Source organism: Capricornis sumatraensis, chromosome 5 (genome assembly GCF_032405125.1).
Source record: "Capricornis sumatraensis isolate serow.1 chromosome 5, serow.2, whole genome shotgun sequence".
NCBI lineage: Eukaryota > Metazoa > Chordata > Mammalia > Artiodactyla > Bovidae > Capricornis > Capricornis sumatraensis.
The window spans coordinates 98,962,427-98,979,593 of record NC_091073.1 but is presented as its reverse complement, the minus strand read 5'-3'; the positions used below and the strand labels follow the sequence as shown (position 1 = coordinate 98,979,593).

At 44.9% G+C, this 17,167-nt stretch overlaps 1 protein-coding gene across 1 annotated transcript in view; it reads left to right on the top strand.

Moving 5' to 3' along the window:
* COPG2 (COPI coat complex subunit gamma 2) overlaps positions 1-17,167 on the top strand; it is a 158,406-nt gene that overhangs the window by 140,369 nt on the left and 870 nt on the right. The window contains exons 21-23 of the mRNA XM_068973209.1: positions 15,576-15,673; positions 16,466-16,604; positions 16,898-16,996. Of these exons, the coding sequence (XP_068829310.1) occupies positions 15,576-15,673; positions 16,466-16,604; positions 16,898-16,996 (336 nt within the window). The remainder of the gene's footprint in view (positions 1-15,575; positions 15,674-16,465; positions 16,605-16,897; positions 16,997-17,167) is intronic.

Below are 17,167 nucleotides of genomic sequence, written 5' to 3'. Positions count from 1 at the left end.
TTTCAAATGTCTGGACGGTTAGGTCTCATCTCTGTGCTGCACCTAAGTCCTGCCCCTTGAACCCTGAGATCTGCTGAAGTCTCCAGATTGAGCGCTCTATAAGCTGCCTTCCCCTTTCCCTGCTCTGCCTCTCACGTATCCCTAAGGCTCTCTCCCTCCCCCATCCCTTGTGATGTCCCTCCCCGTTTCTCTTCCCTTCCGTCCTCTGAGCAACTCCTTACCACTCAGTCATGAGAAGCATGGAGTGCTCTTCCCCTTGACCAACCCTAATGCTCCCAGGATGGCCAATTTTTTGTCACCAGTTTACACTGTACTAAATCCATCTACTGTGTGGATTCCCCCCTAAGCCCCATGGCCTTCTGTGCCCACTACACTGAGGAAGGTCATTGCTTCTCTGTGCCCTTTCTTCTCAGCTTGCCCATCTCCAGCATCTCCACCGCGCCACTGCCTCTAGCTGCTCATCCTGCGCTGGCCGCATCCCACCTCTCCCAGTTCCTCACTCGCCTGGCCTGCGCTGTGCTCTTCCTCCTGCAGGGGCTTCCTCGTGCCCTGGGCCCACTTTGGGGGCAGGTTCTCCACACCCAGTCGCTCCTAGCTCCCTGCCGTCCCTCTGGGCACAGTGTGTTCCCCGATCCTCTCAACAAGCCTCTCCTGTCCTGGCTGCCGGGCGCCGTCTCCTGCGGTTCCTCCCTCTCTGGCCTGTCGGACCCCCTCTCCTGCACCACACTCTCTCAGTTGTCTGAGGCAGCTCACCTGACCTCCCACATCCTCGGCCCAGTTTCTAGGTCTCTCCGGGTTTGCTTCTCCAGGGCACACACAGCAACCCTTCAGCTACTCTGTGACCCCTCCAGCTGGCCTAGTTGTCTCCTCTGCTGTGTGCTCCCTTCTCAGTCCCCCATCCGCTGCTCAACCCAGTTCAGCCGTCTCGGCCTCAGACACACTGTGACACACTGTCCTGTCCACATGCCCCAGCCTCCAAAGCTGCTGTCCTCCCAGCTTCCCCCAGTGTAACCTTCCATGTTCCATTCAGATTGTTTCATACTCTTCTGACACATCCGTGGGGAACCCTTCCTGACTCTCCACCTTCATCCCTTCACCACAGTACTGCGGCCTTTCGCCTCCTCCTGCAAAGCCACCCCTCCCAGCTCAAGCCTCCCTCTGCACAGAGCCCTGGGCCTGCTGTTCGCCCTCTACCCCTTTCTCCATCCCAGCAGTCACCTCTCCCCAGACAGTCTCCTGCACTGACCTCTCCCACCCGCTCTGGCCTTTCGATCAGTGTGGATGTCCCCTCTGGTGCTCTCTGCCCACGTACATCCAAGCCCTCTTCCTATCAGTCTCCACTTGCATCTCTGGGCTTTGTATCTCAAGCATCTTCAGCTCCGGGACCACCAAGTTGGCAATTCACTATTGAACCACCAACAGCAATTCCAACACCCAGCCCCCCACCATCATTCGGGTGCCTTGTTGGCTACATCCATTTGCTCACTGTCTGCCTGGTCCTGGGTCCTTTGCCTCCATGTCTGACAGTCTGGACTCTGATGCCTCCCTTAGACCCGGGGGCTCATCTGCTCACCCTTCTCCACCGCGCCACTGCCTCTAGCAGCTCATCCTGCGCTGGCCGCATCCCACCTCTCCCAGTTCCTCACTCGCCTGACCTGCGCTGTGCTCTTCCTCCTGCGGGGGCTTCCTCGTGCCCTGGGCCCACTTTGGGGGCAGGTTCTCCTCACCCACTCGCTCCTAGCTCCCTGACACCCCTCTGGGCACAGTGTGTTCCCCGATCCTCTCAACAAGCCTCTCCTGTTCTGGCTGCTGGGCGCCATCTCCTGCGGTTCCTCCCTCTCTGGCCTGTCGGACCCCCTCTCCTGCACCGCACTCTCTCAGTTGTCTGAGGCAGCTCACCTGACCTCCCACATCCTCGGCCCAGTTTCTAGGTCTCTCCGGGTTTGCTTCTCCAGGGCACACACAGCAACCCTTCAGCTACTCTGTGACCCCTCCAGCTGGCCTAGTTGTCTCCTCTGCTGTGTGCTCCCTTCTTATCCCCCATCCGCTGCTCAACCCAGTACAGTCGTCTCTGCCTCAGTCACACTCTGCTGAACCCACAGGCTCCACCCTCCAGCACATGCTTCGGAGCCCAGCTGAGCTCACCTCCCAGGCCCCACAGCCCCTGTAACCCTTCATGTTTCCATCCAGACCTTCGTCTCACACTCTGACACAGCTTTCAGGGATCCTCGGCCTCTGATTCTCCTACCTTTCCTTTCGCCACAGCGCTCTCACCTTCTCACCCTCTTGCCTCCACACCTGCCAGCCACCCCCAGCCCCAGACACCTCCATCCTCTGTCCAGACCTGCACAGAGCCCTGGGCCTTCTGTTGGCCCTCCTCCTCCTCCTCCCTCCGCCCTCCTCCCCTTCCTCCCTCCTAGCAGTCACCTTTCCCAGATGTTCTGACCTCTCCCATCCCCTCTACCCCTTCCATTGTGCAGAGGTCCCTTCTGGTGCTCTATGCGCAAATACACACAACGCGCCTTCCTTTCAGTCACCACTTCCATCTCCTTTAGCCCTACTCAGAAGTCTTAAGCTCAGGGACACCATGCTTGCAATCCACTCCCAACCAATTGATAGTAACCACCTCCCCAATCCCACCCCCAGCCCCCACTGTTCCAGGTGCCTTGTGGGCTACATCCCTTGGCTGGCTGTCTGCCTGGTCCTGGGTCCTTTCCTCCTTGTCTGACAGTCTGGACGCTGATGCCTCCCTCTGCCACACCCAGGGGCTCATCTGCTCACCCTTCACCTCTCTGCCCAGCTCTCCACCTGCCCTTCCCCCCAGTGATTCTCACCCGAGGATGCATGACCCCCAAGGCTGGCTTATCAGCAGCATCTCTGAGGAATGTTTTTGTGTTTTCTTTTTGGATGTTTTTGGGTTTGTTTTTGTTTGGAGCAGAGCACTGCTCACCCTCTGATGTTCTGATAGGCCTCCCTTGGGGTCCATGCCCCAGCCCCCCCGCGGGTGAAAACCACCCCCCCCACCCCGGGGAAGAATCACTGGTGTGGAAGGCCAGCCTGCCTCCCTGGGCTGCACTCTCCCCTTGCCAGCTCCTCAAAGATCCCAGCACTGCTCCCCTGCACTGTCCCCCTGGAACCACCTCATTCCCTTACATCTTACATGCCCCAAACTCTAGCCTGTTTTTCCTAGTTAAACTTTTCATTTTCTTAGGTCTTTCCTCTTTCTTGGTCAGGAATAATTGTTGAATGTGATTTTAATTCTTTCTTCATAACCTTCCTAAACCATCCCTCATTCTTTCCAGTATTACTTATTTTCAAACTGTTTCATGTTCCCTGTGTTATAGACCTTGGAAATCTACTCATTGCCGCTCTCATTCTTTTCTGTATTTAATATTTTGCAGGAAACGCTCTAACCTTTCCTCTCATCCTTTGTTCCTCTACCACACTCTCATTGCCAGACTCTTCTCTCCCTTCTAGATCTCGTTGAAAACTTGAATCTTCCTGAACTCAGCTATTAAAAGGTATATGTGGGTTTAACCCCTCTTCTTAACCTGATTTCACTCACATGCTCATTTAATGTTTTCTTCATCCATTAATACTTCTTACGGTTTAAGTTTATATACTGTAGCAAGCTTGGCAGGATTCTCTGTTCTGCTACCTTATTTTGCCCTGTCTTTGCTCTTACGCTCATCATGCATTGGGTTTCACTAGACTCTAGTCATTGTCTCTGTGTAATCCATGCAGTTTTCCTTTCCTTTGGTCTTCCTCTATTTCCATTATTACTGAATAAAGACATTTTGGTCTCATTCTTGTTTCTTCTCATGCACTCCTTTATTTCTAGATGTAACTCTACTTTTGCATATCTGTTTTGTTCCCCTTTCTCTTCTCCGCCATATTTAAACCCTGCATACCTCAACCCACCCCCATTTCATAATTGGCCCAGTTCCATCTTACAAAGTTATAAATCCTTTCTAGATGTGGATGTGCAGTTTTTAATTCATTCCATGGCACCCTTTCCCCCATGTCAGCTGAATCCCTCTTTATTTATGTCTTCTTTTTCCACTTTGCCTTTTTGTAATATTCCACTCTAATGCATACAGTTGCTTTCTGACTTGTTTCCATCTGCCTTCACTTATTTAATACTTTTGACCTGTCTTTAATCCTGTGTCCATTTCCGCCCTCAGCAAGGATCTCCTTGTTGTGAAACTGTTTTACCCTATGTTTAATCTTGTTGCTCAGAAATGTTTTTATACCGTGCTCTTTTTCCTTGATTTCTATCACCTATATTCTTCCTTGTTCGGTTAGATACAATTATAGTGCCAAACCTTGTTTTTCAGCATATCATTGCTCACATGGTCTTTCCCATCTGAGGTTAAATTTTGCTTTTCCACCCATTTTCTTCTGCCTCTTCTCTCCCTGTTCTACCTTTTATTAACCGTTTATATACTGAGTACGTACCATTCTCACACACTCACTAATACCTCCCTCTTTGGTTCTTTTTCTTTTACAGTCATTGCTCAATCCAGTTCCATGTTTCTCCTTTCTTACATATTTTGCTGAATTGCTTTGGTTTTCTATTTATTCCTTGGTTGGAGCCCTGCAATTTGTCTTGTTTTAGGTCCACTTCACTGAGTTTGTCTCTGACCTTTCTGCCAACTACACTTTCTTATGCAGACATGCTTTCCCAGATCCTGTCCTTATGTCTCATTTTCAGTTACCACTTTATCTCCCCCCCCCCCTTTCTTTTTTAATAAATGCCTCACCACCCAGTTCTCTTCCTGACTCAACTGCCTTATAAGGACAAGGAATTTTCATTATCTTTTCTTTAAAATATGCTGAATAACAGTTTTTCTTAGTAAATGCTTATATTGCAATATCTTAAATTCAAAAGGCCTGTAACCATCTTCATTAAAAAAAATAAAATCCAACATATCTTCTCAACCATCACACAAATGCTATTATAAAAAAATTCTAATTATTTCTTATAAACCACTTTAAAGAACAACTACATAATTATTTAGCATAAAATTCATTCACTAGTGTACATGTTTGTATGTAGTGCAAAATGATCCCATACTATAAGACTGTAATTACATTCTCCATTTTACACTGCATGGATAATGAGAGGTTCTCAAGAGAAATACCAAATGCAGATACATTTTTTAAATGCAATGTGTAAGAAACTTTTGGGAAACATTTACTTACCAACTGGTGAATTGCTGGAGTTGATCCACACATATTGTAGGGAAGATGACAGGAATAATGCACAACACATTTAAAACCCTTGAGCATAGGAAGTGAGCTTATAGATGGAGGAACTATATCTGCAGCAAACATATACTATCCCAAACAGACAGTACAAACTCAGTTTTTGCTAGCTTGAGAGTGCTAACTGACTGTACCAGGTTGCTGGAGCACATGATGATATGCAGGTTAAAAACTTCTCATGTTAACAAGTATTCTGATAATGTAGTAAACAGCTGGAGATACCCACATTCTTCATTCTGGTCCCAGGAATATTTGCCATTTTGCACCTTGCATGCTACATACCCAGCCTACTTCATGCATCCCTCTCTAACCAGCATCTTCTCTCCCTTCTACTTTCCTCTTTCTTTAATACAAGCATTTGCAGTTGCTTCTTTCACTGTCAACCAGCTCTCATGTGACACCTTAACTTCTCGGCAAACTAACCTCATACTTACAGGCAAGTCTTCCATAACTCCTTTTGAATATCTGCCCTACCACATCTTAAACATTCTCCTTATCTTTCCCCTGCAGATTCTGTAATATATCGATGAGTTTAGTACTATGAGGTTTGCTTCTTCATGATCTCTGACCACTCCTTAGTCAACAGCACTCATTTGTTCTACCAGAAAAAAGTATCCAATCCACACCTCCTCAGAGGTCAGTCAATGGTGATATCTTTAAGTTTCCACCAATGCCTTCTTGTCAAGTTTTATCTTAATCCATGTCTTTCTAACCTTTCTTCACAAGCAGTCACTTCAGTCATAAATTTCCCACGAACACTTAAAGAGCCAGCCTACCCAAGTCCTGTTCTTCTTTAGGCCTCAGATCCTCTTTCATTCTAAACACAGTTGAGGGACCTGATGGTTCTGTTTCTTTCATTCACACGTGATCTATGTTGTTGCCATTCTAACTACTCAGAACTCCTATATAATTCATACAGTGCCCCTTTACTTACTTGCCATCCTCTCTTATTGTTTTCTTATTCTGTCATAACCTCTGGCCTTAGTATGGAGTAATAGCCATTTCTTTCATCACGATGACTATTCAAATAATGTCTTTCCATCTGCAGGTAACTTGAACATTGCTCTTCTATTCCTTTTCTGCCTCCTTCTTTTGCTGAAAACTCCCTGTGTTTCCTCCAACATTCCTTCTTCTTCCAGCTATATCATTCCAATGAATCTAATCATCTTTGCTGGATATGTATACTTCTAGTATTCAGCCCCTACAATTCCACCTTCATCCATCTTCCTTATTTCCTACATTCTGTACTGAAATCTATTCAGGATTCCTGCTTTGGCCCATTTTAAGTCCAACTGCATTTAATCACTCTCTAACTTCTCATTCTATTGACTACACTGATTACTAAAAATCTTTTTGCAACAAAACTTTTAGGCAGCAACACATCATACTCCAGCTCTTATTTAGCAGTACTCTCACTTCTTTGCTCAGCTGGCTGATGTCTGGCTTACCATACAGTTCCTCACTGAACGTCCAGTTCTGATGGCTCTGTGCTCCTCATTCTGGCCCTCTTTAGTGCCCTTGTTTGTTCAACATTTTGCGAAACCGCATGCTCTGCACCACAGCCTATATCTACTCCCTTCTCCTTACTTAAACCTCAGCCTCCGTTTTTCCCTACTTTTTCTCTCTCTTTAAAAATCTGTATCTCAGCAGTTTCTCTCAGCCAGTCCTAACAGACTAATTTCTGAGCAGTTTAACATCATCCTTCAACAAGTTCTTCCTGAGTTCCATTGATTATCTGCTCTGTCATATATGAACATCTATAATATTTTTAGCTTCCATCTCTTATCGTAGTGAGGGATGCATCAGTCTCCTCCTGAGGTGCACTCTTGAGGCATACTTACATTTACTTCTTACCAAGTACAGCTCACCCTTTCACCAGATGAACCACTCACCTGCACTTCCTAGCCAGACCAGAGTCTTTCAGGTTGCTACTGATGACTTATCATCCTAATTTTGCCTTCTAACCATTCTTATCAACCCAGCCCTTTAAAATGTTTTATTCCCCCCAAATTCATACACCTACTACCTCACTTCTTTATATCTTGACTTTATACTATATTTGATTGATATTTTTTTAAAGGAACAGAACAATGCACATATAATTGAGGCTTATGTACCACCCAACCTCTTCCCTAAGAGAAAAATCACTAAATAATTTGATAAACTGTTATACTTTTCATAAATATTTATATACCCATAAATAATACATAATGCTCTCTTTGAGGGTTTTATATATAAATTGCCCCACTTTTTTTTCCATCAAGACTGTAAGTGCTAGTCTGCTTTCTAACTCCTACCCATTCGTGTGCAGGCCTTTACTTCTCTCTCATTATGCACACCACTCCCTGTCCTCTTTAACAGCAAACATTTTTAACCAATCAGACCCCTTCTGAGATGTGACAGACTTCTCCATTCCAGGTCTCTTCAGTTCATATCTCATTTGCGTTTTTGCTACTCTACTGAGAACTCCATTCTAATCAATACTCCCATTACTTAAGATTAAAAGTAATCCTCTTCTTTCCTGTTATTTTATGCTGTACCATAGCTTTAACCATTTCAGCTACTGTCCTATAGCATAGCAAAGGGCACAGTATTTTTCTGCTGATGTTTACCTCCCTAATGATTCCCAACCATTCCTCAAGAAATAAAAATTGTCTTCTCTACAGAAGAACCACTCACCCATGCGCCCTAATTGGTCAATCCTGGTGTGTTTTAAGGTTACTAACAATGTCTTTTTATGAGAATTCATCTTAATAAAACTTTAAACTCTCCTATTAAACAAGATTTTAATTAAAAAATTTTACTCACAGCATTCTAATTTACAGTGAGTAATTTACTCACAGCATTCTAGTCTACTCCCTAATTCCCATTTTTATCTAGGTCCTTGAAACTCTCTTAACAGATACACCACTCATTACCATTGGGCCTTCCCATCCAGTGGGAACATTCAAACTTATATCAAGATCTCTATTCTGCATCTCATTATTGCATCCCTGATCTGTATTGCTGCCCCTCCATTATTCTTAAGTCTTCTCTAGTTCATACAGTAGTCCTTTATTCACTTCACAAACTCTCTTTTCCTTCTTAGTCCATCATAAACTTAGTCCAGATACTGTGCCATGACCCACCAGTCAATAAACACCATTCCTAAATCACCCCTCCACATCTGCAGGAAGCTTCACTGCTCTCTCATTCCTTCCCCTCTGTTCCTGCATTGCCCTAGAGAAGCATGCTTCCTGGTCTTGTGTGTCCCTCCTTTTGGCTCCCACCTGCATTTACAGCATGCTTACAGAGCCAGTTGTTGCTTCGGGACAGATATCCCCTCGTGTTGGACACTCGCTGCTCAGCCCCTGCCGTCTTCCCTAAGTGTCCCACAGTCTTACCCACAGCATTTGTCTGTACTATCGGTTCAGCAGAAACTTCCTTAGGGTTCCTGTCACTGGCCTACCTTCTGTGTCCATCCCACTTGGCTTGTTTCTGACCTTTCACTCTTATTGACCACACCCGTTACTTCTAGTATTTTTCCAAAAAGCATCCTGGACCGCAGAACTTCATACTCCAGCTCTTGTTTGGCTACCTTTCAACCTCACTTTCTCTCCTTATTCATACACAACTCTGACACATCTCCAGTTCCCATTTAGCGCTCTTCATGCCCTTCCATGTTTATTCCTCAACACTGCATATTCTTCACCCTAATTCACACATACTTTCTCCTTATTTAGCTTCTAACCTCTTTTGCTCTTCCCTTCTTTGCTATTTTTCATACAAGTCTCCCCAGGTGCTTCTCTTACCTTCTGTAAATTCTAATATATTTCTTTAACTTCTGAGTATATCTTTAACATCCCTCATATAGTCAGTTTCCCTTTGGAGAATTCCCCCATATATCTTACTTTCATAGCAATGAATGCATATTCTTTTTGAGGTTTCCTCCTCTCCTCACCCCCACTTTCTCCCTCACTCAAAACCAATTTTCTACTCTTTAGACAAGCCTTTCCCCTAGATAGCTGCTAAGCTGTCGTCTTCCTTTTCATCATGGTCTCTGGCTCAGGTGTGGTGCCATATGCCTCCATGTGGTATCAGTGACAGTTTCTTCATCAATATTTAAGTGATACTGTCTCATCTGGCAGCAATTTTAACTTTACTATTATACTCCTTTTTGCCTTATTAAAAATGATGCCTTATATTCAGCACCCCTCTTTCATTCAGAGACTGGGTACGTACATATTCCCATATCTAGGTAAAGGAACGTAGCTCATTCAGCAGTCTCTGTTCAGACCCTAGACTGGATTATATAGTTCCAGCCCCTGTAGCCTGTCTTCTACAAAGCGTCCTGAACAGCTCCCCCCGCCTCACCTCAGTTCTCCTGTAGCCACATTCCCTGCTTCCTCTCTCTCAGTGGTTGTGATCTAGATTAGCAAAAGTCATTCTATTCAGGTGCCTCCTCTCCCAGGTCCCAGGATTTCTCACTCTAGCACTCTTTCAATGCCCCTACTCGTCGGCCATGCTGCTTCCTGCAAGCCTCCCACCCAAGTCTTAAGTCGCACAGCCCGTTCCCTTTTTACAGCCACCGTTCTCCCCTTATCTACTGTCTTTTCTTACAAGTTTCCTCAGTTGCTTCTCTTATTTTCAACTGATCCTAGTATGACTGCTTGCTAGCAAAGATTTTTTAATCAGAATTACTCCTTATCTGCCTTCATCTAAAGAAGTGTCTCTCAAACTGCAGTTTGTTAAAATACAAATGGCTGAGTCCCACCCGAAATTGCTGATTCAGTGGGTCTGGTGGGGCTGAAGAATTTTCTAACAAAAACCAAGCCCTTTAATTTAATTTAAAATTTCCAATGAAGACATCAGGAGCGAGTCTGCTCCTGACTGTCACTCCTTTTCAAGCTTCTGTTTCTCTCCCATTGTACAGACTAGTCATTGCAGTCTGGCTGACATCCAGCACACTGAGCACCGAGGCCCGTCCTCACATCTGTAGGCTTGCCCACTCTGGGAATCCTGAGGGTCCTGTGGTTTGCTTGTTGCACTCCACAGTCACCCTCTTGTCTGTGCAGCACTCCTCTTGGCTTTAACTCCCCCCACCCCGAGCCCTCTTCTCTGTCTTTTGGCCCACATACTGGACCTTCTCTCTCCAGTCAATACCTGTCATTCTTCAAATGGCATTCTTTTAATCTGGGGGCATCTGTAACGTCACTCTCCAGTTCGTTTTCTTGTTACCTGTCTTGTCCTGAAGAACTGTGCTACCTTATCTTTAGCTTCTCTTCTTGTTTTAGCTACCATTTTATTTCACTCAAGTGGATCCAGTCTTCTTGGAAGCAGCACTCCCTAGCAGGTTCTCTCCCCTGTAGCTGTCTCTTCACTTTCAGAGAACCTTCGCATGGCAGAATAAATTCTAAGGATGCCTTTAACATGGTATCTGCATGATATTTGTTTGTATCTCCCTTTGGTTTTTGCCTTCCCACATCTTAATTACATATGGCATAATTTCCTCTACCATCTGTACGTGAAAATAACAAATGAAGTTTTACTTTTCAGTTGGGTTTACAACATATCCCTGGCCACTTACCTCATGATCCATGCTACAGAACCAAGTGCTCAGAGATTTATATTGGTGTCGTTAAGGTTGCTAGCCTGTTTTTAATCCTCCTAACTAAAGCATCCCATTACTTTTAGGCCCTGTTCTTCTCCTACTGTATATACTGCTTTTCAGAGTCTGGCGTTAAGAACCATCATTTGACCAATTAGACCTGTTCTAAGGTCTTACAGGAGTTCCCATTCTGGGAAACTGTCCTCGTCTTATCTATCCATGCCGCTCCACCTGTTCTCAATTACTCCTCACGCAGTTCTTCCCTTGTGTTGTTTCCCATCTCTCTTCTTTCTTGTTTAATCATGATCTCTGGTACAAGTACAGTGGCAACTCCCTCCTGCAGTACCCGCCAGTCTTCACACGACCCCATCTCTTCTGCAGGCTCTTCTGCTCTTTTCTTTGATTGACCCTAGAGAAACACTGTTACCTCCATCACTTGTTTTTTCAGCAGCTACCTTTGTAGGATTACCCATGGGTTGAGTAGTGAGTGGTTTTCTTTCACCTTCCTTGTTTCCTGTACACTATTATGAGTACATTTGCACTCTTCAGTTCAGTACAGACCTTCACAGGATTCTGCCACTGGCCAAGGCTCAGATCCATCACCTTTAGACTCTTGGTTTATCACTCTATTGGTCATATTTGTTGCTTTAGACAGCACTGGAGCAAAGGTTCCCAGATTCTGTTAGGCACTCGCTCATTGACACCGGCTCTCGTTTGCCACTTCCTCTTCACATGCTCTCTCCTCTTTGGTTGTGATCTAGCTTAGCTCCCATCTCTCTACTTAATACCCTCTCTGCCCTTTTCCAGTGTTCCTCCTTCTGGCCCTCCTTACTGCCCTTCCCTACTCTCACACCCCTTATATTCAGCACCCCAACTTAAACCCTCTAACTTCTGTTTTATGCTTCTAGCCTACATCTTCTCACCTCTCTCTTCCTCCAGAATTTTTTCCAAACACATCTCCCTAGGAAATAAATGTCTATCACTTTTAGCCATAATAGGGTAACTTCTAAGAATAACCAATTTTAATGGTATCCTGCAGTAATCTACCATATCTCAGCTCTCCATCACCCTTTCATTTACCATCTGTCTACAGATGAAATGGATGCAAAATACTTCTCTTCAGATATATTTTCTTCAGAATCGTCACTCATCTCCCCATCTACTACAATAATCTGTCCTCTGGCCAAACTACCTATTCATGTCCTCTAATAAGTCAAACCTAATCTCTAAAGATGCCAGCAATGGGTTTTTATCTGCATTCATTGTAACTGGCTTCCTTATATACTTTCCTGTCACCCAAGTCCTTTGACAGTTTCCCTCCAAATTGGTGCTTCAAGAGCTGATCTGCTCCTCCCTCCCACTCCAGTCTTTGGCCTCACACTTTGTGTATTTCTCATCCCCATACAGTCTTTACATTCAAAACATGTCCCCTTAGACCCTGCTGAGCTCTGGCAGGGTTCTCGAGGCAAAGTCTGTCCCACGCCTGCTGCCTTCTCTGCTCTCCACTCTGCAGTATTTCCCTTTCTTTGCCTCCGTCCCTCTCTCCTTCCTTATTCCGTCCTGACTTCTGGCCCAGGAATGCTGACTTGTCCTTCATGCTGCCCTCTGTCATTCCTCAGCGGCTCCTCTCCGCCTGGGAGCAGTCTAATCTTTCAGTTCTGTACCTGTCTTCCTTGCCCCCCATGTCTGTCCTAGAGAAAAGCCTTATCTTCAGCACCCCTCCTGCCATGTGTGTAGCGTTTCCCTGGAGGGCACATACTCCTCATTTTTGGCACTCACTGCCCCACTCGCTTTCTTTCATTTGCCTTGACTCCCCTCACTCTCTATACACCCCTTTCTTCTCAGTTCAGTCCAGACCTGTGGGGAATGCTGCGGGTAGCCTGTGTTTCTGGCCCATCCCCCCTATCCTTTTATCTTCTGCCCCACTGACCACATCCATCTCTGTAACTATCATTCCAACAAAGCTTTCTGGAATCGCCTCATAATCCCACTTACTTAGTCACAGTCTTCCTTCCCTCCAGTGGCTGAGAACTGGCAGCCCCCTACCAAATCTCCCAACCTGCCATTTGTCACAGTGCGTGTCCTGCACCCCAGCCTAAATCACACAGCTCTTGCCTTTCTTGTCTTTCAGCATCCATCCAGCTTTTCTTTAATTCTATGTTTTTGGGTATTTTCCATACAGGTTTGCTCAACAGTTATCTCCCAGTTTCATTCAATCCTCACAAAACAAGCCTCCTTTCTGGGAACAGTTTTAATGCAGATCTTCAGGGCATTCCTCCCCTGTGCCCTTGTTATCTGCCTTGTGTGGTTCATGAAGTGCGTATCTTTGTTATGGCAATATGCTCAGTCTTGTCCTCCTGCCATGGAAAGGCTCTCTCACCAACTCTCCTCATCGCTCGTGTTAGTAGTCACCCTTTCTCACAAGAAGCAGCAATTGCTGCCACTGGGTTTTACTGAGTTCACCTTAGAGTCCATGTAACTTTTCACTGTATCAACCAAACCATTTAATTGAAAATTTGCCACAAAAGTTTCAGGAACATTATCTGTATTAATACCATTCTCATTTACTTTCTTAATCCATATTTCCTTATCACTTGCTTATACATAGTGTCTTGTGTCTTTACTTATAATAAAATTTAACCAGGTAGCCCAGTCTCTGATCTCCCATTGTTCCCATCTCTCTTTACTGCTCTTCCTCATTTTCCAGCGCCCTCGGTGAACCAGCATGGGGTTCACCATACCCCATAATCTTCTGTGACTCAGCATCTGCCCTGCCTCTCCATTTTTATTTGACCTTTGCCCATACCATAGTCCCATCTTCTCCTTTTTTAAAAAAAAAATCACTCAACTGACCCATTCTAAATTTGTGTTAATTTCTACCTTCTTCTACCTTCCTCCTGCAGAAAACCCTACCTCAGTTTAACCAAGATCATTCATCAGTGAACCCCCTACTGTACTGAAAGAGATTCTGTAATTGATAGGTACACCCTTTCCTATGTGGGGCAATCCACTCCCACCATCTATTTTCAGTATACTTGAGTAAATTCACTTGCTTTCTGAATTCAGGCCTATTCTTCGTAGGAGTCCTAGCAGTGGCTTCAGTTATCTCTAACATTTTAATCTCTTGACTGCTTAAGCTCACTAGAGCCTGCTGGAAAATATCTATTCTCCTTCCTTGAAAATACTCAGTATTTCAGATTTGTTCCTAATAGATTCTCTTCTCCGCACCTGTGTACTAGCATCTCTCTTACTGTTTCCATTTACACCATGCCTTTCTGGCCTCTTTCCTTTGGCTTGTATACCTTCCTCTGCTTGCCGAAGCTCTTTTGCATCTTTTGAGAATCCGATTAAACTGTACATCCTTTCAAATTTGTTGTAATTTTCCCATTAATCCTGAACTCCCACAGAGCACTCTGTTAAAGCTTACATTAAAGAATCTATGGCATTGAATTGGAATGCCACCAGGTGTGCAGAGGTAGACCTCTCGCACATTCTTATTCAGTTCCTAGACAGTCAGCTGTGGGGAGAGAGGTCATGTCTTAGTCATCTTTTTCCCTAAGGGCCTGGCACATTTATTTACACCTTTACATTATAAATGTATTGACATTTTCTATATTTTTGAATGGAGGGAGTTTACTAAAGTTAAGATTGAGCAAATGAAAGTCCCACTCTCCAACCTGTCACACATCGTCTTTACATCTGAGTCTGTTCTTTCCTTTCTTAGCCTATCCCCCAGCTTTCTAACAGTTTTTCTCTCTCTCTCACACACACACACACAATCTGAATCTGTTCTTTCCTGTCCTTGCCTATCCCCCAGCTTTCTAACTCCACAGTTTCACACACACACACTGTCCCCCAGCTTTCTAATCCTCCAAACAATTTAGAAAATACTGTCTACTTCATGAAGACTTCATTTTCCTTCTTTCACTATTTCCACTGATTATCTCAAAACACATCATTGCCCACTTGCTTTTCCATTGTACAACAGTGACTTTACCAGGCTCCTCTGTCCATGGGATTTTCCAGGCAATAGTACTGGAGTGGATTGCCATTTCCTTCTCCAGGGGATCTTCCCAACCCGGGGATTGAACCCAGGTCTCCCGCACTGTAGACAGGCGCTTTACCGTCTAAGCCACCAGGGAAGTCCCTTACCAATATTAGAACTTCGTTACTGACCTGCTCACTACAGGTTGAAAGTTGACATACTGCAAGTTCATTCTGGTGACCTGTAAATCCACTGTTGGTCCACAATCTCTAGATATGATTATTTGTAAGATACTGAGACTCTGATATACTTTGTCAGGATTAATGATCTGTGTGCTTGTAACTATCCATATTTTATGCCTTGTCAGTGGCTCTTAATGTTTTGCCCGGTATGGTGGAAAGTTCCTTGGAAAGTGTCTCCCCTGCTGCTTTCCTGATCCATAGTCAGATGCTTTACCACTGAGCTCGACCCCCTGCTTTCCTTATCTGAATATAAAAACGGAGTTTTGCTCAGGTCTTGTTTTCTGTACTATTCTGACTTGCAGCAGGAAACAGATTTCAAAGTCCAGCCTACAGACTTCTTGTGAGAACTATGACCCTAGAGAACAGCCTACATATGTTTCACTTGATAATTCAGAACACAGAGCCGAGGGCAGGCCGTGCTTCCTAGGTTGCCGATGGAGACCGTGTGCCTGTGCAGCCCTCTGACACAGGCTTGCCTGCTCTGTCTCCCCAGCCGCGGGCACCTTTAGCTGCACCATGAGGTTCACTGTCCGGGATTGCGACCCTGACACGGGGGTCCCTGCCGAGGAGGGCTATGACGACGAGTACGTGGTGAGTCTCCCCTGCACAGAGGGACTCACTGAGCCCTTGCTCCACTGAGTGATTTCTGTCCAGAGAGAACATTTTTCTAGGAACATCTGACATGAACTTATGGGACTGTATTCTTCTCAAACACACTACAGCTGAGGAGGACCTGGGTTAATCTGTCATGGGAGTGCCTCATGCTGAAGAGAATTGGGATTTACCACTCTATGACTGGTTAATGCAAAACTCACCCTTTCTAATGTCTTTGTAATACGGATAATTCAGAGATGAAAATAATTACATGATCTTCATTGAGATCAGTTTTATTTCAAGTATTGAGAATTGGGATTTTTTTATGTTTTGTTCAGCAACTTTTAATTTGCTTATAATATAGCCACATCACGGTCGGCAAAGGCTTCAAAGAATTCAGGGAAAGTTTTATTATGGAAAAATCTACCTGTTAGAGAATGCAGAGTTCCGAAGGCCGCATACAGCCTGAACTCTGTGGTGATATGTGGGAATGTGGCTGCTCTGTACCTACCCCAGTGCTACAGATGCTGATCTGAATACAGGTCTTGCCAAACAACCTGGTTTTTTGCTTTCCTTTGTCAGGGCCTATGCTGTTTGACTTATCCCCTATGCTATCCAGACTACAGAACTTCAAACTTGTCTGAAGTTTTAGTTGAGTTTAGTAGTTTTTCCTAGGTTCCTGCAAAGGATATAATGCAGGATGATAAAACCAAATGAACTAGTCTCTACTATGTTTGTTCTGAACTGAGAGAATGTTCATTTTCTGACCCCTGCTTGTTAACCTACTAGCTAGAAGATCTTGAAGTGACTGTGTCTGACCACATTCAGAAGGTAATGAAGCCTAACTTTGCTGCTGCCTGGGAGGAGGTTGGCGACACCTTTGAGAAAGAGGAGACCTTTGCCCTCAGTTCTACCAAAACTCTTGAAGGTGAGAACAATTTTCCTTAATAGTGTATTGCCTGATAACAGTCTAACACCTAATAGGCACATTTGTTATTCCAGAAGGACTCCCTTTTCTTTAAATACTTCACCTACTGTTTCACTTAAGAGGCCAGAACCCTGTCTTCATCATCTAACTGAGTCAGCCCACTTCCAGTCCAGTCACCTCCCTGCACACACCACCACCAGTCCCCACCTCTATCGCCCACCCCCCAAGCTAGTGCAGAGGCAACCCCTGTGCTGACCTTTTCTGATGCTGCCGCATCCGTCCTCGCAACACAGAAGCTGTCAACAACATCATCACATTTCTGGGCATGCAGCCATGTGAGAGGTCAGACAAAGTGCCTGAGAACAAGAATTCCCATTCCCTCTATCTGGCAGGTAAGAACCTTTATCAGATTTCTCCTTTATTTTGTTGCAGAATTTGATAGGAAGGGATGTGCATAGGCATCTTATGCCCTGCTACTGTCCCCTTGTTAGCAGAGTTACAGCTTGAAGCCCCATCAAACTGAATAATCTGTTTTAGCTGTTTAATTTGCCTGCTATTCTTAG